Consider the following 25,761-nt stretch of genomic DNA (forward strand, 5'->3'; position numbering starts at 1 on the left):
GAAGAGGCATGAAAACTTGACTTCTGATGTGGGATAATCTAACCATCATCTGTGCCAACAGGAATTGGTTAAGACTACAAAAGCAAGCTTAGGAGTGACTCATCTATTAGGAATGTTTGCAAATAGCAGACATAGTTCCTTCTTTCCCTAAGTAGATAAATCAGCAGTTATCAGCTAGGATCATTGGCATATAAATTGGTTACAGAGTTGGCTAAAAGAATGAGTCTTTTGTTATTGATTTCTCATTCCAGCAGATACAATTCTCCATTTCCCTTTATGTATTCAGAGACCGACTGTGCTGCATGTGGGTTCGGAGAAACTCTGCAATTTCCATGTGGGCAGATTTCAAAGCCATGGACAAAGCAGAATTGCCAGCCTACATAAAAAAGAAAAAAGGAAACTATTATGATAATGCCAGCATTCCTGCCTATCTACTTTTCTAGGACAGGACAGTAGACTTCTATCAAAAGCTGCACATGCTACTTTAACTGAAAGAGAAAACAAGCGCCTGCTGTGAAGAAGCAAGGGCATTATCCCTTCTAGGTGCAGGCAGACATAGATATGAGGATCTTGTGTCCATCTGGCAAAATCTGGGAAAAGATCCTAAACCAGCATTTTTCAGTGACAGCTTTCCAAATTGCAAGTAATCTCTTTTAATTCTATTAATACTGGGGTTTTTGTTTGTTTTAGATCAATCCAGAGAACACAAGATACAGAACACACACAAAGACAAGGTCTTGCACTACTAATGGATTGCTCATTAATAGTGCAGGCCCTACATTTCATGTAGAATAAACATGAGCTGCCTGTTGAAGGAGATGTTGATAGTTTCCAGCTGCACCAGTGTGCATACAATGAAAGGCACATGGCAGGTATTGGCTTGTTTCACTCGTTTAGCTTGAAAATTCTGCTTAAAAGTCCAACCGTTTTACTATGAGACTAAGCTTAATACAGCTTGTCTGGATCTAATTAATTATAGCATTTTCTCTCGTTTCCGTCAGCATAAGTAAGCCTTGCTTCCCGTGATGTAAACTAAAGTATGAAAGGAGACAAACTGCTGTATATTTAGTCTATGCTGCGTTTCATACAGTCTCACATTAGACCAACTCAGGATCAAGTAATTCCATGGACATCATCCAGTAGGCTTTGACTGGCAGTTTAAGAAACCAACGTGGCATCCCATGCATGACTGTGCAACCTCATTGAGGTTTTGACTGTAAAGGAAGAAAATGAGTTGCCACATATAATACAGAATAAAGCAAGAGCCCAAATGGTCTCGTGCCATGTTGGACCTGCGGCATGGTCCAGATCCATGCTGAGCCACAGGATTTCAGAGATAAGGGTTAGATAAAAGAAAGTGTCCATCTGTAAATATTAGGAAGAGATCCCATCTCAAAGAATACTCTCACCACCAATCAAGCACTTCTCCAGAAAGAAAAGTACTCTACAGATTTAATCTTTTAAGTCTGTTCAGCACATCATAACTTTAAAGAAGTGCTTGACTAATAATAATAATAATAATAATAATAATAATAATAATAATAATAATAATGGCAGCACTTTGGTGATAGTTACACTCTATTCAAATTATAAGAAAAACAAACCAAAGACTTTAAAATCAGGATAGGTGAAACAACCCAGGAAGAATTTCATCATGAAATCTCTTTTTCCAGACCAGAAGATGTACACATGTACTTCAGCTTTGGCATATTATGAGTTTTATATTCTAGTTCTTTTCAAGCATGCTGATGTTTATCACTGGCCCAAGGTATCATGGGATCTGTATTCTTATAGATGCATAGACAACTGGCATGGGCACGCTCACTAAAGCTACAAAACTCATGATGCTGTGTGACTGTGAACAAATAATTATGTGTAAGAATAATACTGTTTATGCACATGCTTCTGTGCAGCAAATGGCCAGAAGTAACATGGCTTGCTGTAAAATTGCAGGTTCTTCAAGAGGTACCTCCCCCACCCTCCACCATAAGAGTGAATCACATTTGCAGTAATACTTGACAGCAAGATTAGCTTTCATGTTGACCGAAACTACCACTCCTGGAATTTTGCAAGTGTCCATTTGTTTTCTTAAATTATTTTTACATTAAAACCCTATATTCCACCCAGTTTCCAGAAAAATAAATGCAGGGTGGCTAACAAAGAAAAACATAATGTGAGGTTTGAAAAAGTACATCACATCCACCCACCCTGCAACCACAATCATCAACAAGATGCCAACAAAAGCAGTCTCTTGGAACAATGAAGAAGTGTTCAGCCAAAAGCTTGTCTAAATAATATCTTTTTTGTTAGATACCTAAAGCTGCAATCATGTAAACACTTACATAGGAGTAGGACCCTTGAATTCAAGGGACCTAATTCTGAGTGGACACATACAGAATTGCAATTATCAGGGCCTGGTAAGTTTTGTTACACAGGGCTGGTGCCAAAGTCCTGCTTCTTATAAACACTTGTAGTTCATGATGTCTCACATCATGTCTAAAATGACGAATGGAGCACATGGGGAGGAAGAAGTAGGTAGTCTTACAGGGCACTTTTCTCTCACCTTGTCAATTAAAGTAGCATCACAGCTTGGATGAGTCAAGAGAAGCTTCACAATCTCGATGTTACCATACTGACAAGCAACCATTAGCGGTGACAAACCAGTATCATCCCGAAGGTTTATGTCAGCACCACAAGACAACAGGGCTTTCACCATATCTTCCCTATCATGGCTCACCCCCAGAATTAAGGCGGTCTGTCCACCCTAGAAAATTACAGTAACAAGAGTTATGCAATATGCCTTTGTGCACTGCTTCCAGTACTCTTCAGAAAATCCCCAATAACCCCAAACATCTTAAAACAAGAAAATGACTCAAAATGGTGACTTGATGCACAGAACACAGTGAAGAGATTGTGTGCTCTGGTTCCTTAATGAATGTACCCTCGTGTCATGCTTTGCTCAAGCCAATGTTTGTGTGATTTAAACCCAGACCATATTCTGTATTGTGCCTGTGGCCACTATTTTGTTGAATCACAAGAACTAAAAAGCTTGGAAATACGTTCCTGTGCTTCCTGATGATGATTACCTAAGCCATTCTAAGACAAAAGGTGAGCTGCATGGCTTTTGTTGAGTTGCTTCTTTTGTTTCATTTAGACAGAGCCAACCCTTTTACTCAAATCCCTTAAAGGTCTGCCATGCTGCAGCACCAGTAGGCATTATGCTACTATTTGATGTGGAATGATAGTGCATGTGGTTCATATGCTGCTTGATACAGTGCAGATGCGGTATGCATGGTTTCAGTGTGGTGCTGAAGCTATGCTGCCTTATACCATATCCTCTTTGATTTCCAAGTGCAAATAGCAGTCCCTCCTCCTTTTGCTGCTGCTGCTCTGCAGAAACAAGATGATATTGGATAATATCCAACATTAAATGAGTGGAAGGGGGGGAACTACAAGAAGTGGCATTGTTTCACTACTGTTTGCACAACTGCTAGCAGAGCAACAAACACAAGTAACATGTGGCCCACTGAAGTTATAATGAGTTGTGAAACAGTTTTTGGAACAATGGTTTGTGAAGTAGCTTGCTCAGGTAGAATGAAATATTGTACTGGACTGTTATGCATGGCTCAAAGTAGGTTCTCATGCAGTAGAAGTTTTGCACTAACAGAACGACAGTACTGGATACAAACACTGATCTAGCAACAGCATGGCTGGTAGCATTCACAATTTATTAGCGATACAACAGATCCAGTTGAGTTGATTAACAAGGGGATTGCATTATTAAAAGGATTTCTTGTTATTTAAGCAAAGATTAACATTTCAGGAGTTAACAACTTATAAAATAATAGTGGATGCCCACAATTATAGAAGAATAGAATTTGGTGCATGTCACTGATAAACAAACTGTAGATATACCTGACTTGCCCTTATGTTAACATTGCCTTCTTTCAATAGCTTTGTAACTACATCCATTTCTTCTTCCGTCTCTGCTGATGCTAGTGGTGTGATCATTACTGCTGTATACCCAGCTTTATTTTGGTGGTCCACATCGCAGACACCTAAAGAAGAGGCAAGATCTTTCATATATCTCTACCAGAATTCAGAGAAGCACACTATTCTAATTTGTGCCTCATGGGTAGCTTTAAGCACAGCCATTCTACCCCCCGCCCCCCGCTCCCAATCTAGCTTGTTGGCAAGGGTCCAGATTAAGCAGAGGTCCCTGCTGTTCCCTCTAATGATGGAGAGACGTGCCAGTGGTGGTAGGGCTACTATGCCAAGCAGACCATGGTGCGCATAAGGATAATGCAAGCAGGGTTTCCATAGCAGTAGTCTATGGAAGTCCCCCAGATGTGATGTTTTGGACTCAAGCATCTCTATGCTTGAGAGGCCCCAAGTTGGATCGCTCAGTTATACCGGCCTGGTGCTTGACCAAGAATTTACCTTCTTGCTGTGAATTAACAGACAGAAAAGCATTAAGCCCCACAGTGTCAGGAAGCAACCCAAATCAACCCTTATCCCCCCACTGTGTGCCTTGGGATGTAGGTATGTGCAAATAGAGAGGCTGAAGCAAACTGCCACTCCACTGCCCTCCAGGCTCCCGAGGAGGCTAGAAAGAGATTTCTGGAATCCTGTTGAATGGGATGTGATGTGGTGCAGGAAAACCTCTGAAAATCAGAACCAGATGCCTTCCATTCATTGAATGCAGATCCTGAATCCAGCCTCATAGAAAGATTTCAACAATATAATATACAAAGCAGTATACAAATAGTTGTAATCATTGTGGCTTCAAGTCATATTTCTTAAAGTATTGAATGGTGACTTTTAATTCATGGGACCATTATTGACAAAGAATGGCAAGAGCTCTGGACACAGGACAGGGACAAGTCATGATAACGGAAGTGAGCACACTTTATTTTCATGGACCTTCTCAAAATATGGTCAGGTCTGTGCAGGCCACCCTGTTTCCACAATCTGCTATCCCAGAAAAATCATCACTCAGCTCGCTGCAGCTTTTGATTTTTTTAGGCACTGAAATGAGGGGACTCAAAAGACTCAAATGGGATGGCTGGCAGAATTGATTCTTGATTCATCTTGATTCATCTCACTAGCATTCCAGAACAAGAGATCAAGCCACATTTACTAGCAGCTTCATTCATCAGACAGGAGAAGGCTCACTGAACCCACTCATGAAACTTTTTATGAATGCTTCATTGTTATAGCGTAAGAACAGTTTCTTAGGCCACAATTCTGGCAATGGTGAACTGTCCCACATTTCACTCGATCTGCTCCAAGCATGACTAAACCTAGGTCCAGTCACTTATCTATATGGAAGTAAGATTTCATTCGTTATGTATTATAATACATCAGTGCTCTGTAGGTTTGATACTAGAAGGAAAGGATTTGAAGAACATGGGTTTGCCTTTCTTGGGAAAAAGAAGGAAATTACATATTAAGTAGGCTTAATAAGCTCAGGTAGGCTTATCATGCTTAGGATGGTCCAGACAGAAGCATCCTAGCACATTTAAGAGGCATTTTGCAGTAGTTTTTTTTTTTTTTCCCCTTATGAGATTTTCCATGGTGAGAAAAAAATACAGAAGCCACATGGGAAAAACATGCAAGGATTAAAAGGGAATGGCAACAGCATCTGGACCACTGTAAATTCCATGAATGAGGTAGGGCAATCACACACTAAAAGCCTTGCTCAGAAGTCCCCTTAGGCCCACTGAAAACAACAGGTATTCAGTTTGTCGTGATTCATTTATGTTCCATTGATTTCAATGAGTCTACTCAAAGTCTGGAACATGATCCATTGTATCTGCTTTAATGTGGGAGTTTTCTTGTAGTCCCTTGTATCTTATATTGGACACCTTAACTTCCAATAAAGATGTAGCCACATAAAAGTAGGAGTTCAAAAAGTAATGGGTGAGATATGCAGAGATAGAAAAAATTGGTGCAATGGTAGGCTGCATACTTTGTATTTGCAAAAGCCCCAGGACTGGTTTTCATAGAATCATAAAATTGTAAGGGGCCATGAAGGCCATTGGGTTCAACCTCCTGCTGTTGCAGGACACCAATTTATGCCTTCCATCTCAGATGGCTATCCAGCTTCAGCTTGAAGAGCCCACCACCTCTCTAGGCAGCTGGTTCCACTGTTGTATTGCTCTGACAGTGAGGAAGCTTTTCCTGATGTCCAGCCTGAATCTGGGTTGTCACGACATAAATTGCTCCATGTCCTAAACTCTGGTATCAGCAAGAAGATACCTTTACCTTCCTCTTTGTGACAGCCTTTGAGGTACTTATAGAGTGATATGTTCCCCTTCAGTCTTTTCTTCTCAAGGCTGAATATGCCCAGTTCTCCCAGCCTCTCATCATAAGGCAGTGTTTTCCAAACACTGGATCATTTTTGTTGGCCTCCTCTGGACCCTTTCTAATTTTTCTGCATCTTTCTGAAATCTTCATGCCCAGAATTGGACATAGTATTACAGAGGAGGTCTGAATAGTGTGGCCTATAGGAGAACTACTACTACTTCTCGTGATTTGGAGGTAATATGACTCCTAATGCATCCCAAAATATTATTTGCCCTTTTTGCAGCTGCATTGCATTGTTGGTTCATATTTCGCCTGCTGTCTGCAATAACTCCAAGGTCTTTTTCAGTTTCGTTGAGCCACACATTCCCCATCTTGTACTGATGCATTTAGTTTCTTTTTCCTAGGTGGAGGACTTGGCACTTGTCCTTACTGAATCTCATTCTGTTGCTCTCAGCCCAGTGTTCAAGTTTATCAAGATCGCCCTGGATCTTCATTCTATCTTCTAGGGTGTTTGCTATTCCACTCAGTTTCGTATCATCTGCAAATCTGATTATCTTTCCTTGTACTTTCTCATCTAAATCTTTAGTAAAGATGTTGAAGAGGACCTGGCCCAGGACTGAACCCTGAGGTGCCCCACTAGTTACCTCCTTCCAGTTTGAAAAGGTGCCACTGATAAGCACCCTTTTTGTCCAATTTAGCAGCCATTTTTGAATCCAACTCATAGTTTTTCTGTCTAGTCCACTCTTTGCGAATTTGTTTATCAGAATGTCAGGTGGCACTAGGTTGAAAGCTTTGCTAAAGTCAAAGTAGAATCTCAGTGTTTCGTTATTTTTCAAACAAAAGTTCTCAAGGAGAAGGACTAGGAAAGACCTGTGCTTGGAGAACTGCGGCAGCTCCGAGCTGACAGTACAGGGCTTTTGTAAGGTTTGTATCATTCCTAGCACTCCAGAGCATGCTAGTATTTTCCCTCTTTCATAAATCTGAAATGAGTTTGTACTTATACTCAATGTGTAGCTTTAAATATAGTTGCCGGGGGCATCTAGTAAGAGAACAAAACAGTCTTGTTGCCATATTCTAGAGCTGCTTGGAAGTCTTAGAGTAACAATTGATTTATAGACACATATGATAATATGCCATTTTCCTAACATCATACTGGTTGTCATGCCAAAGTTGAAGTCAAAGAACTTCTTTCTTCTACTGGGAAATACATGCATGTTTACTGGACAAAAATCTTTGAGGGCATTTTACTCTTTCACATCAGAATGCATTTGTTCTTGCTGAACTCTGGTTTGCTGTTAAAGTTTTGAAGGCTTGCACATCACAATGCTTGATTATGAAGTATGGTACCTACTGTGAATATCACAAGTCAACCAGATCAGTATTTCAGGGTACATTTTTACTAACAGCCAATTGTTTTGTGGGTTCCATTCAAGATATTGGTGTTTTTGAAGGTGCAATTCTCTACATGTTCAGGCAGAAAATGGCCCTAAAGCTGCCAGGATGGGGTACCCTCACAACCAGATCAAGGCCTAATACACAAAGGCAAGAGAGTAGGATGCATCCATGGAGGAAAAGAAACCAAGTCCCAGGTTTGGCCATCAGAATGGAGATTAAAAGGCAGTTTTAGGGAAGGTGTTGCTATCACAACAAATGGAAATAGTTTTCAATTCTAACAAAGTAATAAATGGATTCTTACCAGTGTCTAAAAGAAGTTTCACAATCTGAAAGTTGGAATGGGAAACGCTGTAGTGAAGTGCAGTATTGCCATTTCCATCAGCTAAGTTTACAATGGCATTCTGTAACTGTGGATGAATAGCCTCAACCGCTTGGAGATAAGCTGCAACAATTTCAGGGCTGGAGGATTTCCTGCTTGAGATTCTGAACCACTCCTGGCAGATCGTGCTCAAAACATGCCTCTAAAAAGACAAACCTTTGACTCAGTCCAACAGTAAGGGTCTTTTAAGTTACTTACTTACTTATTTAAGATATTAATACGCCATCCGGTCGCAAAAGCCTCAGGACGGCTTACACAAAAAACATAAAATATAACATAAATAAATTCCCGACCCACGCTGGCTGCAGTTAAAAATATAGAAAAGACAATATTAAAACTTATTAAAATATTGCTGGAATAAAAAGGTCTTGACCTGGCGCCGAAAAACAAATAACAACGGCGCCAGTCAGACCTCTCTGGGGAGCGCATTCCATAGGTGGGGCGCCACCGCAGAGAAAGTCCTCCTCCATTTACTTATCCATTTTCTTATATGTTTCACTCCCAACACAATTATTAATCCTTTCCATTGACCCTCATTTTGTAAGGCTGTGGTATTACACTGGGTTCCACAGAACCCTCTGGGATGGCGCACCATTTCTACTGTGATCGCAAACAGGAATGGCTGGGCAACATGCAGAGGCTGCTACATGGCTGATTTCCACGTGCTTTTGCTGGGAAATGAGTGGCTCTCCATGCTAAGGGGAGTGTAGCTTCCAGGGTAAAAAGTGTGGCTGCAGCAGAGTCCGTGCCATGAGGGTAGTGGCCCAGAGGGAGCCATAACACTCCTTGGCAGGCCACATATTGCCCTGCCCACTTTGCAGAAGCTTTATAAAGTGTCACCACTGTTATCTGCTTAGGTGTCCAGTACCTAAATGTGAGAAGGAAAACAGTGAATGTATAAATCTTTGTTGTTTGGATAGGCAGTAGGATCAAAAAAAGTTCTCTTTTGTTGCCCTAAGTTGTGCTTTGTGAAGGTAAATGCAACTGATTTTTATGGAAACATGATATTTTTCTTAGTTGATTTACACAAATTAATAAAATACATTTGCAAAAATCTGTTTCATTCTTACTGCATATCATCCCTGTATTTAGCCCATAATTTAATCATTGCACAGTGCAATCATATATGTACCTGCTCAGATATGTACCATTAAGTCTCATTAATGGTGCTTAGTCCCAGTTACATGGATATAGGATTGTGCTTTAGATTTTTAAGAGTGGCCTTGAAGTTAATTATAACATATCTATGAGCAGGCAGTGTTGTCGTAACAGTAACTTACTACTAATCTTTAGTGTAGGATCAGTTTCTTAAGTGAAGTTTGAAGTGGGAGATAGTTAAAATGCAACTGAAGAATATCTGTACCAGTAATTTGTCCTTTGTGATCCTTTCTTCAGGCAGGTGTTTGTTTAAGATCTGACAGCCTTTCAGAAAATCTGCCGAGGGGTAACATCTGAAAGTGAAAAATATACTCATAGATTTACAGTAGACCATATATACAGACACACTGGAGACTGGGGGGAATTATGTTGTTATAAAACTGGGAAATTGTAAATGTGCAACTTTAAACAGCTCACTACTATGAAATAATTCTTTTTTAGGCATGCAAACTACCTAACCAACTTCAACACAAAGGCTAAAAGGAGCAGGGGAGGAAAGCCCAAATACAACAATTTAGAATTAGGGGCTGATGGGACTTTTACCACATGGACTAAACTAGACAAGATGCAGGCAACATGGTGACCAAGGATAGCAATCCCCCCATTAGATAACTGTTAATTATCTGTTTCTAAAAACAAAATGAGACAAGACGAGACGAGACGAGATGCGATGAAACAAATAAGGCGGGGGCAGAGAAAAATTATGGGAGGGCATAATTTCTCAAACCCTAAGTTAGACTTAAAGATGCTTAATTTCATGTTGGATTGCAGTTATTATTTCTTATGTGGAATTGGTAGTCTTAGTTCTGAACAGAACAGGGCTAACAACCAGCTCACAACGGTTTTTCCTCCAGAGAAAGTCTTTCCTGACAATGTGATGGGTCCACCCATGAGTTTTTATACAATGGCACTGATTGTGCTGTGTGATGGCTTTGGCAGGACAGATGCAATACCCTGGATGTCACCTGTTTCCCCATTGTGCTATATTGCCAGCCAGTAAAAGGACCTGCCTCCAGAGGTTAGAATAGCCCTTAGTTTGGTTCAGTGGAGCCTTCAAGCTACACATCTGTCAAAGTTGCACACACATTGCTAGCCTGAGTAAACCCTTAAGTGTGACACCTTCCATGGTGCACCTTGATAACCCTCTGAAACAGGGGCCTGTCACACCATTCCCCTGAGGTATTGGTGCCCCACCACAGGGGAGAAGGAACAGATGTATAACTCTCTTCCTTGGATTACTTTTGCTTCTGGCAAAGCTATGCTATGTTTAGAGAACTCTGTCATGTAATGACTAAACATGGTACTGGAGGGTTCAAATACATAAACATATTAATCAATGCACTTAAAACATCAAAAATCCCCCAGAGCTCCTTGAATATGCATGCCAAGTTTCAGATGTCCAGGTTTCATGATCTTGGACAGAGACACAGCTTGTCTTCATTATTACAGATTTTGTCCTTCAGAATGCTATGTGCATTTTAATGAATCACTATTCCAGAAAGAGATCATCTGTATCTCACAACCATGATATTCACTATTGTTTCTCTTGACCTATATCATCCCACCTGTTAATAATAGGAGTAGAATATTACTACTCTTGGTTTCCTAGAATAATGGCTAGAATAATGGCGTATGTTAATAATAATCTTTACTCACCCCTCTGTCCTGCACTGTATGTTTGTTGTTGCAGTTTCTTCTTGGTCTTCTGGATCAGTGGCTTCTTTCCTTGCATAGGGGAGAGTTTCAGGGCCCGGCTGTGCATGCTCATTGCCCCCTTGCCCCCATTTGTGCTCTTCATGGCCACATGTTCTCTCCGTCTCACTGTCTGAGTTCCCTTCTGAAGAGCTTTCCTCACAACTTGAATCCTCACTGGACGTTGTTTCATAGCTGAGTGAGGACATCAGGCATTATCGCTTTTGTTCTGCTGCACAACTAAAGAACTATAAGCAAAACTGGTGATCCTAAAACACACTTAGCTTTGAAATCTCACACTATACAAGCCCTGAAATTTTACATTTTAAAATTGCCCAGTTGAAAAATAATCTCTGATGCATGTAACTTATTGTGAGTCTGGAAGGCACTGGCCTCTTGTAGATGTCTCAATAGCATGTTGTATGTACAGGATGCTCACTTTTTGAGAAGAGTTTGGTTGGAGCTTGTTTAAAGTGGCCCCTTCCAATACTATGTCCCTTAAGGAACAATTCTGTGGACTTCATCCTCATCATGAATGGTCTGAGGCTTGATATTTCTCTGCCCTGCTGCCATAAAGCCTCCAGACAGGAGCAGTGGCAGAGGCGATCTTAGTCTCCTTGTCTCTCACATGTTCTATTTTTTGCTAGACAGGCTTTTCAGCCCCTCCAGAAAAGATGCTTCGGCAACACTGTTGTGGGCCATCAGAATAGCTCCCAGCAAGAACCAGAAGAACATGGCAGACAGCATTGCTTTAAGTACATGCAAGTTATGCTAGAGGCTATTGCATGGCTGTTTTGACCTGGTGTGTTCACACTGTTGGGACTGAGAACTGGGCTGTTGCTGTTGCCGTGCATTCCCAAGGCCTGCTGATGTGGACTCGGGGTGGGGGGAGGCCTCGGAATGTGAGCCAATTCCAGATGTTGGATGGAAGAAGCAGAGGTACTTATCTTATGCCAGACTCTCCAGGGGCTCAGGAGCCTTTGAGAATAACCAAGATGTACAGTTATTGGAACAGGGGGGTTTCTCAGAGACAGACGAGCTAGGTACAGCTCTCAACTCCATGATATAACAGTAACAGAGGAGGGCAGCCCAATTAGAGGACTGGCACGCAGATGGGATGCATGCGCATTTCCAAAAGGTCCTTCCCAAAAGGAATGAGCCCCAAACACGCTAGTAAGGAGAGTTCCTAGAAATACTAGATTGGGTTCATCAAACTACTCTGTGCATGCCCAGAGATTCATTCTGAGTGATTGTGCTTCTGGAAATGCTTTGGTCAACAAAAACTTTTCACAAGAAAGGTCTGTGGCTTTAAATGTGTGAAGGGGGAAACCTAGCTCTTGACACTGACTCCAGAGGCTGCCATGGATCTGATGTTAGTACAGCAGAACTGGAGATTCTGCTCTAAATAATTAGTATCAGTAGATCAGTGGAAGGCAGAACACAAAAGGGAACACCAAATAGGAGATGAATTGAATCCATAAAAGTATGGGTCTTCAAACTAGGGTCCATGGGCCAGATCCGGCCTGCCATGCCCATTCATCCAGCCCACCTCAGAGGTTTTGGACTCCCCTCGCCTGCACCTGCTGCCACCTTGCAGCAGGTGTCCACCCGCCTGCTACCACCACCCCCTCATCAGCCCGTACCCGCCACCACCTTTCAACTGGCCCCCTGCTGAAAAAGTTTGAGGACCCCTGCATAAAGGCAGCAACAAACTTGACCTTGGAAGAGCTGAATGGAGCTGTCATAGACCAGACATTCTGGAGGGCTTTCATTCACAGGGCTTCATAGGGTGACGATTGCTTGACAGCACATAGCAACAATAATTAATGCTATTGCACTGAATGTTTAATATAAATAATTGTACTGTTTTCTTATTGAACTTAAAGACACTTGCTCCAATTTAAGTTACTACCAGGAACTTAAAAATGGTAGTAATATTAATGCATTTGTAAAGTGATAGAAGTTATCAAGGGAGATTGAAGCCCAAAGCTTGCACAATAGATTTGTTTTGAAGGATTATGCTCTTCAAGTCCTATTTGAAGTAGGCAGTCCGTTTTGTGATAGACTTCTTGTAGCCTTTTCTTGGACTTGTTTTTGAACAGCACCAGTATAGCAGAAAATACTACAGAGATTAATTGAGTGGTAATTCTAACTTTGTATATTAACTTTATTAGCAGGGTAGTCTTGACAATGCTTTTTAAAATTGTAACAATGGGTTTCAAATTTAGCTGAGCAAGGTGTGAATGATTCATTGATCATGTGCCACCTCCGAGTTAGTTGCAAGTAAGGTGGGATTTCTACTGTGGGATTTCTAACATAAAAACATCCCATTATTGCTTCTGCCCTCCTTCTCCATTCTTTGGCTTACATTTCTATTCAGATATCTTTATTTAGAAATGGAGATACATTAAGAAACAGCACTGCTGGAAGAGAGAGAGATGATGTTTTCTGCATGGCACAGATGGTCAGATTCTAGAGTACAGAAGCAGCCATGGTATTAAGGAAAAGACAGTTGTTAGCAGAGGTTATTGTATGCATTCAAAGATGTAAGTCAAAGATTTCCCCTAACATCAGCAATCCAGATCTGACTACCAGACAGATCTGGCCTAGGTATTTAAAATTTGAATTTGAGTGGCTTACTAGACCACGTACTTGTGTAGAGTCATATGTAATAACTTGAAAATATTTCTATAAACTATCAGAGATTTTTGTAAGAATAGAAGACATACAGGGTTTGGGGCACAATCCTATCCAAGTTTGGACAGGAAAAAGTCCTGCATTTCCTACCATTCCCATTGCTAGCTGGATAATGCTGACTGCTGTAGAACTTTGTGTCTAAACATGCACAGGAGTGTGCCTTGAGCTGTGATTACCAGATCATACCTGAACCCACTTGATGGTGATGGGAGCCTAATAAATGATTTGATAATAGCATAAGGCCAGAATGAATTAGTTGTATAAGGAGCCTCTGACCTACACCCCTGTATTCATGTACTCCACCCTTTCATGACATTCTGTTTCCCACTCCCTCAGAGATCTTAGCCTCATTTCTCCAAGTAACAAGAGTATGAATACGCATTGTCTAGTGTTAAATGATGGTTTAAACACTAGTTCCTCTCCTTCTTTGGCACAACCATGAAGTGGGGCAGATTGGAATGATCCACTTCCATTTTCATTCTCTACATACACAAAATGTGGTGGTTCTTAGCTATGATTGACTAAAGAACAAAAAAGATAACTGGTTTTAATGCAGTTTGTTTCAATAAACTATGCTTAATATCAACAGTAGTTTTTCTGGGCTTGGACAAGATTGGCTGAAAACAGAAGCAAATTTTCTTCTTGAGTTTATGGGAAGAAGGATGAGTTGGATTGCTCAACCTTGAGGCTCACAGTGCTGCTCTCTAGTTTAATGTTTCATGCAGACAGAGCCATGGTCTGGGTGCAGTAGACAGAACTCGCAGAGCTCTCCTGTCTTGCCTCATATAAACTCAGGAGGTGGCTGCAGTCCCATGGTGATTTGTAATCTTTGATCCTGCTGCTCCACCTGCAATGCTAGAGATATCTAGCTCCCTACAAGGCTTCTGTCATCTTGTCATGAGATTAAAAGTGACCACAATGCGACAAATGCTTAGTCCATTTGGCTTTGGAGTCAGAGCAACAGAGGACAGTAACAGATTGGGTTTATAGCGGAGACAGATAAAGTTGACTAATGTTATTTAAAACTACCTTGCCTTTGCTCTGGAAGTGAAGAACCACTGGGCCTCCTAGAAGCCAAAGAGCCTAAAAAGCACAAAGATCCCATCACCCTGAAAACAACCATGGCGGTAGACGTTCTTTAATACTGTGTGCTACTCTGTCACAGAAAATTCTACTATTTTAATTAAAGATTCAGGAAGCTCTGCCTTAAAAAAAGCTCTGTTTGTGAGCATAAGAAAACATTTGTCTTCAAATATTTTGGTTCTCTTCACCGAAATCTAAATGACAGTGTATCTAGTACTTGAACAGAAATCCAAATCCTAAATATGAAATCCAGATGCAGTGACAGCATTTCACTTGGTAACTCATGCTTTTCCAGTGAGGGTCTACTGCACATTCAGAACAATGGTTCTTTTCTTTTGTGAAGTCTGTGCTAATTTTGTGTCCTCTATGCAAAGAATTTCAATCTTCATTGATATTCATGCAGCACTATTCAATATTTCTATTATTTACAAGTGCCCCTTTGCTACCCCTACCAGGCTTTTATAATAATCTCATGAACTTTAGAATGGAGGAGGAATAAATGATGACCTTTTCTAACTCCCATGCATGTAATGATAGCATTATCAATGAAAAGGCAGTTTTAACTCCTTAACTGATGCTTACCCACCATTTACCCCAACAAATTGAAGGTTCTTTTTGGTGCTGTTACCTCCAGCATGTAAACCACTGTCTTTCTTTTTCATAATAGATTTAAGGCTTGTGCTTGGAGAGTTTTCTAATAGAAATATAAAAACAAGGAATATCAACAGTGTTAACAATACTTTGTCTTACTTAGCTTTATTATATATTCTTACAATGATCAACATAGTTCTTTGGCATTTAAACTGTGGTCCTACTTTCCCTCTTGGAAGAGAAGTGATGCTGGAAGAAAATATTTCCAGGTAGGCAGGAGAGTTTCAGACACCTGCCATAAGTACAGGCAGTGTCAAGGTGTAGGCATGGTTGGGCCCTCGACAAGGCCCCGACCCCAGCAAAGACCTGCTACAAGCGCTCCCTGGAGTTGCTGCTCCTCTTCTTCATTGTTTGTCTGCCTATCATTCAAGACCAGCGATGGAGATGGTAAGGAGGTTGTTCTATCTAGATGCTACTGCCTCTTTGCTCACTGCCTCCCTGCCTGCCAAACACAAGTGGAAGCGATGACAAAGAAGAGGATGAGCAATACCAGCAGGTGACAGCGAAAGTACGCGGGGGGGGGGGGGGGCACTGATATATTTTATATTGCTAAAACTCTCTAAAACACAGTGCCAGCACTGTGTAAATACCACCTCATACATTATTTTCATCTGGAAATGGAAGATAATGAAAAGCATTTTCATGTTGGTCCGTATTGTGAGAGGCAACACGTGTACAATAGCTATGTGTTGTTCACATCATATCAGAATGCTTTTCCCTGTTACCATTCTGGTAACATGAGAACAGGCATTAAGATTCCTTATATAACAGACAAGAAATATTTTGGCATTGGTCAAGGCTGGCCTTAGCATTAGACAGAATAAGGCAGCATCCTGGGAAATGAACAGTGGTGACTGCAAGAATCAGAACAACAAGTGAGCTGGGTGAACTGGTGAGTGAGCAGCAGTGAGCAAGGTGATGGGAACAGATCTCTGTGTGCCACTGGTCTTACGCTGTGTCCCTTAGCTAGCCTGTTGCCTTCAGGTGTCGAGAAGGATGCTAGTCATGAAGGAATAAGTGTCAGAAGAGTCAGCTTCTATATGTGGGCCACCTTGTCCTTTACTTCTGGCTGAAAAATGTCTTGGGCTGTCGCTGTTTCAGATGGAACTATCAACCATGATTAACAATGCGAAATCTGACTATGATAATATCCTGTAGCATTCCAGATACAACATAATGGCATTGCAACTCCCTTCCCTATCCCAGAATTTGTGTATACTAGTAAAATGCTACTAAAACAAATAAATAGTAACATTAGCTTTTGCTAAAATAAACACATGAGTACTTGTAAGAGTAATTTCGGGTTTACTTTGCATGTAAATTTCTACTTTGATGCTCTGTATGAATTACAAGAACAGAGCTATCCTTGCCTAGTCAAGGGAAAGTGAAGTTACAAGGGGGTGGAGTCATACAGTGAGTAGAGGTCTGAGTCTGGATTTGGGAAAATTCAAATTCAGATGCTCACCCCAGTAGTAATTTTTTTTGGAAGTTACTATCTCAGCCAAAGCTATTTTGTAGAAATCAAGAGCTAAAGCAATGTTTGATATTTCTTGGTGAAAGGATGGGATGTAAAGAACAATAAAGCAATATCAGAAGTAGTTCAAAAGAAAGAACTACTACTCCAGAGAGTGGAAGCCATTCCAACGTGGATGACAGGAACAAATCAGGTAGGAGAGGAAGTAATTGCAACAGTACAAGAGGAGATTTTACCTGCACTTATGTGACTCCAGCATGTACTTCTTGCTGACTGCTTGCATGTGTATAATAACTGAAAACCCTCTACTCATCTAAATCATTTTATAGTATTAACAGTTGGCCTACTAGCCAAGGGAATATTGAATTTTACCAGTCAATACTGACTATAAAACTGACAGGAAATAAGACTGCTTTTGTTTTAAAATTGTCCTGCAATTTTTTTAATTCCAAAACTTTAACTGTTTGATTCAAATTCCTGATTTGTGACCAAATGTTTGCTTTTGTGGATTTATTTCAGTAATTTTGAGTGCTGATAAAAGGACAAAGGGCAAGACCTGGATCCTTTCTGTCTTGTGTTGCTTCTTATCAAACTGAAAAAAAGCTATTTGCACAGCTTAACCTTTAAAGGGCCTTACAAGGAAACATCATACAAGTTACTCTCGGGAAACTGGATAACATACATACTTATTTACCAGCATGAAGGCCCTTCTGAAGCTATCCTCATCTTATTGAATATTTCTGCTGTGTGTCAAGATGTGGAACAGACTTGGTAAAATTATTTTCAATATCTTTGTTGCAGCTAATAGTTCTGCTATTCAAGGACTGAATATAGGATCTGTCTTGACTGAGTGGAGGAACCTTCTGTGAAAGAAAGGACACCACTTGTGAAATATTATTCTTAATGTGTCAATAATGTTCTAATCAAGAATAGAAGCTGACCTCATTTAAGAATTAAGCTGGAGAACTGGAAAGCCTATAAAGTTCAGAAAAAGAAAAAAAGAACATGGCAAAGGGAAGGTGAATATTGTAGGATGGAAGAATACAAGAGTAACTGCTCTGCTTTCTCAGGAAGTTTAAATGGGCAGTCAGTGGTATTTGTGACCTCCTGCTGCTGCCACTTCTCATGCAAGTCCTGTAGTATGTAAAACATCAACTATCTGCAACTTAACTCAACATGAGGCATAAGTGCCAGTGTTTGCCCAGATGGCCTGGCCATGTACTCTTTACATCAGCCTTCCACACTGACTGGATGGATATTGCCACCACTGACATTCTGCTATATTGGATAGTTCATTGGAACTAACAAGTGCCCATTTTGTGCAATATGGAATTTGTATTTCTGGTGTTGGAGAACTGGTATTAGTAAGAACTCTGGCTGGTTCACCTTCCAGAGTCATCCTTCAATAGACCAAGATTGAAGATTGGCCTTAATATCTTGGATAACTCAAAATCTCATAGCCTCAGTGAGAAGTACAAAGATGGTAACTGTGATCTAGCATGATAAAAGATAGGATAAAAGATAGGATCTGCGGTAGGTTCAATGGTTCCAAACTGCAGGAAAACAAGTGCTGCATATTTTGAAGATGATACAATTGGAAGTTGGTTTCCTTAATCTGAGAGATCACTATCTCTAGATTATTACCTCTTTCTATGAGTTCTGCGTTGATCCTAGAACCTGACTAGATTCCACAGCATTCAATTCAATGTATCCACTGAACTCAGTAGTGACTTTTATGATAGCAGATTGTACTGTTTGATCTCAGGCATCGAAACAGCAGCATCCAAGTGTTTTCTACATCTACTATGGGAATTAAAGTCTTCATGGACATGAAGAAGGACTGTGATTACCGAAACAGGAGTTAGGTAAGAGAAATTGCACTTACCTTGTGCTAGAGCTGACCAATTATATCTATAGCATGGTAGTGGCAACGTTTTCCAGTCATAATTCTACAAAGAGATTCTTCCCTGGTTCTCATTCCAGCCCAGTCTCAATAAGGCCAGTGAGTTGCAGAAAGATGAACGAGAACTATGTTGACACAGCACTTGCTGTACCTGGAATAGGCTGGAAATAGGGGTTCATGTCCAGATCCCTACATACCTCCCTATTAGCAATAGGGAACTAGACTGTAGGATTGCTTTTTACCAACTTATCCTGAAATTATCCCTTTTAGTCAGATCTATGTTGCCCATACCAATTTATATCCAATATCCTAGAAAGCTATGATAAATGAATCATAGTAATATGATGCTATGCATTTAAATAATATAAGTCCTACCTCTTTTACTAGACATAACAAAGTATTTGCTTTGTAATTGCAAATGTTTGCTTAAATGCTATTTTTTGATTTACTGCAATTTTTGTTTTGCTGAAAAATACTTTTCAATGATATTCAAAAATACTTCCACAAACACTTTTTCAGCTTCCTCCATCATCATCATCATCACCATCAGCAGCAGCAGCAGCATCATTTTGAAGCAGCAAACATGGTTATTTCATTCAAAAAAAACCTTAAGGGGATACAATTCCTGACTAACATGGAATGGGAAAGGAAGACTGGCTTTGCCAATACTATTTACCCAACTGTTGATACTGTGTGTTAGAATTCTCCTTGTCTGTTGGTGTTTGGGTTGAGTAGGCAGAAAGTAGCAAGTTCAAGGAATTAACAAGTTGATTCTGGATGGAGCTGAGCTTTGAAGCAGGTTGCTTAATTGCACTGGCAAGTTCTGGGTACCCGTGTTCTAGGCACATCCACTGTTCTTGTAAAAGGTCCTGGATTTTTTTAATGTATTGTCCCACAGTAGGATCTGCAGGTGAATCCTTTGGGTCTGGGTGGCTTTTCTCTTCATTCAGATCTTGCATAACATTTTCTTGAAAAGTAGCTCCTGCCTTTGAGTCAGCAATCTCAACACCCAGGCAGCTTTCACTGCCAGCAACAGAGCACTGCAGCCCATGGTTGTGTGCTTCCTTCAGACTATTTCCATTATCTGTGTGTTCATCTACCTTCAGCTGACTGTAGCTTAGTTCAAGAGTGGAGCTATCATTATCCTGACCCATTTTTCGTCTCTGAGAAGATGGGCTGTCTTTCTCCTGAACACTAACAGGAATGCTTGTTCTCTCATGGTGCCCATAGGTCACATTTCTGTGTATTTCCTTGACCTGCAGATTTCTATTATCAACTTCATAAGCATCACACCCTGTAGATTTCACAGGCAAAGTGATACTTACATTAATTCCTTTGTCATAGGCCCCCTCAGCTCCCTTTTTAGATTCATGTTCAGTATTCACAGCAGCATCATGGTACTGGAGGATATTTTTTGTATGCATGTGTGGTTTAATTTCTTTCATGCTTTTCCCACAGAGCTTCTCTTCCAGTTGAGCCTTGGAACTTGCTAGCATTTCAATGCTTCTCTCCTTTGCTTTGATTTCCATATCCTGCTGCTTCAAAACTACTCGGATCTGCTCAAGTTCTTCTGTTTTGTTATTCAGCTGCTCCTCCAGAATGGCAATGTGCTGCTTTAAAGCTGTTATCTTGCTAGGGTCTTCAAAGGGCAAAAGTCCAAGGTTTGAATTTCCTTCCATCTCTCTCCTGCCAGGACTTGCACATTCATCCTCTTCTAGTACCTCATTAACAGTTTCACAAATGCTAAGTTCTATTTCTTGCTTACTCTGTTTTTCAAACTTATTCTCCAAGTCCCTGGAAGAGGGCAATCCACTCTGGAAAGATGGTGGACAGGTGTTTGTCTCTGCTGCATCACATTCCTTTTCTCCACTTTCTGAAACTACAATTAATTCCTGAGATATTAAGTGTTGGCTCTGCCATGGAGCACTGAGCTGCACTCTCTCCTTAGGAAGCTCTTGCTGCTCTAGCACAAGCTGAGCTTCTTCCTGTTGTCCCACAGACATCTCACGATCCTGGGCCATCTTTTTGATTTGCTGTTTTACCCTTCTTAAATTTTCAGGGGCTGTGCATGAAGATCCTTTGGTGCTATCTAATTTCAAGGATTCTTTTACAGGGCTAAAATTAAATTCCAAGCCCTTTCCATCAGGAGACTTTAGGCTTGCTGGCTGACTTTCTTCTTTTGAGTTCTGGCTTGGTGGAAGTGTGGCAGGCATGCTGGATGCCCTCAAAAGTTGAGGTCTCCCTCTACAGGTGCCAGTCTCCCCATTAAGATGTGCAGGATCTTGTTTGAGAGTTTCTTTTAAGAGAGCCTTTCTTCTGTAGCTTGGCTCATTTGGAAGAGCTGAGTCAATGGGTGTGACCAGAGGGCTGCTTTCCTCTGCCCCTAAAGAGGCTTTCCTTTGTGCAGAAGAGTTCTTATTTGTGGAACATGAGTAGGCTTTGGATCCATTTTCTGGAAGGCTGAAATTCCGAGGCAGTGTGCTGAATTTTGGAGGCTTTGACTTCCTGTGAATTGGAATCCTCTTGATGGTATTTCCTTTTTCAATGTCATCTACATACTTCAGGAAATCAAGATCTAAGTGGAAGCCATAGGGTGTTTCAACAGAATAAGGGCTTTGGGGTGGATTGTCATCCTCTTGTTTTGATGCCCAGTTATCTGCTGACATAAAGAAATATTAAACTTAAGACAGAGAAAATTATAATCTAGAAGTATATAAATCTACAATAATTAAAACTTGAGAAGTCTGTTATCACTAATGCATATCAGCCTTGCCTAACAGGGAGCTCTCCAGATTTTTCACACTACCGCAACAGTTTGCTAGATGATCATGGGACTCATAATGAACATATCTGGAAGGTACCTGGTTGATTTATACTTCCCAGATATATTGCTTCCCTTAAGATCTCATAGTGGGAAATGGTAACTTACATAGAAACTGCTGAAGTCTGACCTAAAACCTAGAGATTCTGTAATCTTAACAAAACCTTCCTCCTTTCTGAGGCTTTTTTTTCTGGCTGGTCATTACACAGAATGGAAAGATGTTTCTGTTCTGTTTGTTCATCCATCACTTCCCTATCTGAGGTCCCAGTGCAGAAATGAGCCTCAAGCATCCATTGCTGTGGAATGGCATGTGCACTGCAGTGTATTTTCATACACTTACTAAGGGCAGGCCAGGAAGCAAAGGACATAGCTTCTTTTAGCGCAAGACTGGGAAAGCTTTTTTAGCCCGAGGACCAGATTACCACCTGGACAACCTCCTGAAGGCCACATGCCAGCAAATGGCCATGGAAGAAGTTCATGTAGGAATGTTCTGTCCATGCCCATGTCCCATACATGGATCTCTCAAATACTGTTCATGCAGGCGTGCATACTCCAGTTATGGACACAAAGAACGACAGACCCATTCATACCCATGCTTCTCAGCCCTGTTCAGCTAATCTATGCAGATCAGCCAAGAGGGAGCATTTCCTTGCCCAGTGCTGGGAGAGGCTCTCTTTCTCACCAATGAGCAGGAAAGATCTTGCTGATCACAGATAGGGCACCCCTATGGGTTGAATCCGGTTCACAGGATGGTTGATCTCCATCCCTGTTTCAGCTCTATGCAGAACCCTTTCTGCATACATAAGCTCATCTGCCGCAGGATGGAGTGTGCTGTTTGATTGGCTACACTGCTGTAGTACCGTGGGGGAACTGCTATGAAGCTAAAATGTTTGTTCTTGGCCCTTGGAGCTCAGGAAGAGTAGAAATGAAAGCATTAAATGCCAGACAAGGAGGGCTCACTCTGCTATGCAGAGGTGCCTCCACTGGCTCTGCACAGGTCTTTAACTGAGGCTGCAACAATACAGAGCCTCAACAGCCTTGTTGAAAATCAGCCTACATCAGCATGCGTGCATTTTCATTGAAACGCCCCAAGCACAAGGGCAAGTCAGCTTCACTAAATCACTGTACAGTTAGCCTCCGTCTGCAAAGCAAAAGGGGGAAAGCAGAGCTGGCAATTTGTCATCAGAGACATCTCTGTAGAGTTTGCTTAGAGATATAGTCCCAAAGAGGCATGTGAAAATATATAATCTTGTTTTCTGGGACTGAATTATGCAATGGCAGAGCTGAAAGTAGTCAGGAATTTGCCATTCTAATTGATCATTCTAATTGATAATTATGTAAATGACAGCTTTTCCACTCTGCACTAATCATTTGCTTTAAAAGCTGCATGAGCCTTCTATATAATAAATCTTTACCAATGCAGTCAGTGTCCCTAATATATTACTCCACATTGGCTTTCTAGCCACATCATGTTCTTAAAAGCATGCAGGCAAGGTTGATCCAGAAAAAAAAGGAACATGAATAAATTGCTTTCCAGGTGTCAGCTTTGCTCTTTTTTAAAAAAGATAAATGGTGTCTGCAGTCACCCAAGCTGGCATGTTCCCAGTCCCATCATTTGATGTTTTGTACAAAAGCAAAGAGGAGTATCTTGGACATAATGGGTGCCATCTGTTGAATGGGCTCCGAAGTGCAATCTTTGAGCAGGCCTACTGGCCCATTTACCTTGAATGGTCTGTCTACCTAAACTCTAAATACAAGACATGAAGATTGTCTCAAGTATACGAATGCACGAAGTAGTAATATATGGAGTCAAGGCCAAATCAGATGTAACTCTATATATTGATCTATCTACCTACCTACCTAATTTCTATACCTCCCAAAAGCCGAAACTCTCTGGGTGGTTTACAACAGATTACAAACAAATTATTCATGTTTGTCCTCATTTCAGTATTTTTAACAAATAAAAACAAATCACTAGCCTGATCAGAACAATGGTATGGGTTAGGTGTTAATCCTTAGCTTCATCGTGGTCCCATTCAGAACTGAGATGGCACACATCTATCACTCACAAAAGATACAACCTGTTTGGTTGTATCCAAAGATTTAAATCCCATTCATTTCATTGTGTCTACTCCAGGCAGGACTAAATAAAACCCAAAACGATCAACAAGGCAAATACCATCATGTATCATTTGGCCACTTCACACTATTCTGAACCCTCACTGGTGAGTTAAATGCTAAATAACCCTGCAGTTAACCAGTGGTTTGCTGTTGGGTAAAGCACTGGATTGTTTAAAGCACTAAAATAATCCAGCAGTTCAAGTTTGCACATCACGCTTGCAACCTTCAGTTGGGCCAACTGCAGTTTGTCTACAAAAGTAGACTTACTTGCATACTTGCTAGTGCACATCCTAGCAAGTCTAACCTGTAATTTGCCACTATGCAAACTGGTCCATCTCCAGCCATGCTAATTGCAATCTTCTTAGCTAAAAATTTAAGTCTGGTGACAAACATCCCCTTCCTGGCAAGATTCTTAAGTGGGTAGTGGGCAAGCAGCTCCAAGCAGTCTTGGATAAGACTGATTATTTAGATCCACTTCAGCAAAGAAGCAGCTTTGGTCACCCTGGATGAAGACCTATGCTGGGAGAGAGATGGAGGGTGACCTTGTTGGGACTCAAAAGATCTTTTGATGGCTTTCAGGGCCATTGACCATGGTATCTTCCTGGGGTGACTGTCTGAGTTGGGAGTGGGGCACTATATTGCAGTGGTTCTGATCATATCTGTATGGTTGCTCCAGAAGGTAACATTTCAAGGATATTGCTCTACCCCTTGGACTCTTCTGTATGGGATTCCTCAAAGGTTGATCTTGTCCCCCATGCTATTTAATATCTACATGAAACCACTGAGTGTGTTTGTCAAGAGTACTGGATTACACCATCATGAGTATGCTGATGATACACAGCTCTATTTCTCCTTCTCATCTTCAGCACCTGAGGCTACAGATGTGCTAAACTGGTGTCTGGTTGTAACAGTAGACTTGATGAACCTACACATTATCAGATTAATAACAGATACCAGGTGATCAGAGTGTGTAACATCAATTCTGGACGTTTTGTATTTGCTGCCTATATGCCTCCAAGCAAAATTCAAGGTGTTGGTTTTAAACTATAAAGCTCTCCCCACTCGGGACCATAATACTTGATGGAATGCCTCTTCCAGCCACATTCTACCCAGAGAATGCAATATGATCTGGGGCATGCTTCTAATTGCCACCTCCAAGGAAGGCTCAGTTGGTGGCAACAAGTTAGGGAACAAGCTCCCCACGGAGGCCTACAGGGCATCCACTTAAGTAGCCTTTTGGCACCAGGTTAACACTGTCTTCTACCACAGGGCAATTAACTAATTTACTCGAGCTTTGTTAGCTGCTTAAATAGGTCTTGCAATTTAATTTGTATAAATATTGTAACTTTTAATATTTTTTAAATTTGGTTTTAAATTTTGTATGACAATGTTTTATGATGTTTTAATATTGTTTGCATTTTATATTATGTGTTTGTTTATTGAATTTGTTTGGAAGCCACACATTTGCATCACACTGTCTAGATGATCATTAAAATAAAATATTTCAATGAATAAATAAATATATAACATATAATAAAAATATATATTACATTTTTATGTGTTGCTGTAAATCACTCAGAGAGCTTTGGCTATTGCCCAGTATAAAAACTAAAAATGCCTACAAACCATGTTTTCTACTACCACAGAGCTGTGCCCTCTCTCCAAGTATTGCTGGGAAAGGCTGAAAACTGTTAAGAGAAGTCTACCAATGCCATAACACTCAAAGTACTATCATAATCCTAATTTCTACATATTTTATAGAAACCACAATTAGGTTGCATTGGCAGCCACTAGATTCAGAAAAATACCCTTTCTGCAGAAACTATCAGTTTCTGACTTTGCACATGCAGATAATGAATACAGATGAGGTACAATATTTGACATGTGGTCCATGAAGATTTTTAACACCAACTGCATGAGTTCTTCATGCTGTAGTAAAACACTATTTTGTTCCACTATCCTTGATCAAGATTAAGCACTGTATCCATACCATCTGTATTCTCCATAATGCACAGTTCTGTATGATCTGCTAATGTCAAGCCATCAGTGAAACATCACCTGAAGAGATGTAGTCCACC

General features: G+C 40.8%; 1 protein-coding gene across 1 annotated transcript in view; it reads right to left on the bottom strand.

The window, feature by feature from the left end:
• Positions 1 to 274: 274 nt before the first annotated feature.
• KANK4 (KN motif and ankyrin repeat domains 4) overlaps positions 275 to 25,761 on the bottom strand; it is a 47,820-nt gene continuing 22,333 nt past the window's right edge. Inside the window, exons 2-10 of the mRNA XM_044430500.1 lie at positions 25,674 to 25,760; positions 19,418 to 21,400; positions 15,296 to 15,407; positions 10,898 to 11,128; positions 9,447 to 9,534; positions 8,006 to 8,225; positions 3,916 to 4,058; positions 2,564 to 2,764; positions 275 to 376 (exon numbers count right to left, since the gene is read on the bottom strand). Coding sequence (XP_044286435.1) covers positions 275 to 376; positions 2,564 to 2,764; positions 3,916 to 4,058; positions 8,006 to 8,225; positions 9,447 to 9,534; positions 10,898 to 11,128; positions 15,296 to 15,407; positions 19,418 to 21,400; positions 25,674 to 25,689 — 3,096 coding nt within the window. The 5' untranslated portion in view covers positions 25,690 to 25,760. The remainder of the gene's footprint in view (positions 377 to 2,563; positions 2,765 to 3,915; positions 4,059 to 8,005; positions 8,226 to 9,446; positions 9,535 to 10,897; positions 11,129 to 15,295; positions 15,408 to 19,417; positions 21,401 to 25,673; position 25,761) is intronic.

Source organism: Varanus komodoensis, unplaced genomic scaffold, assembly GCF_004798865.1.
Source record: "Varanus komodoensis strain SLA01 unplaced genomic scaffold, ASM479886v1 scaffold20_1, whole genome shotgun sequence".
NCBI lineage: Eukaryota > Metazoa > Chordata > Lepidosauria > Squamata > Varanidae > Varanus > Varanus komodoensis.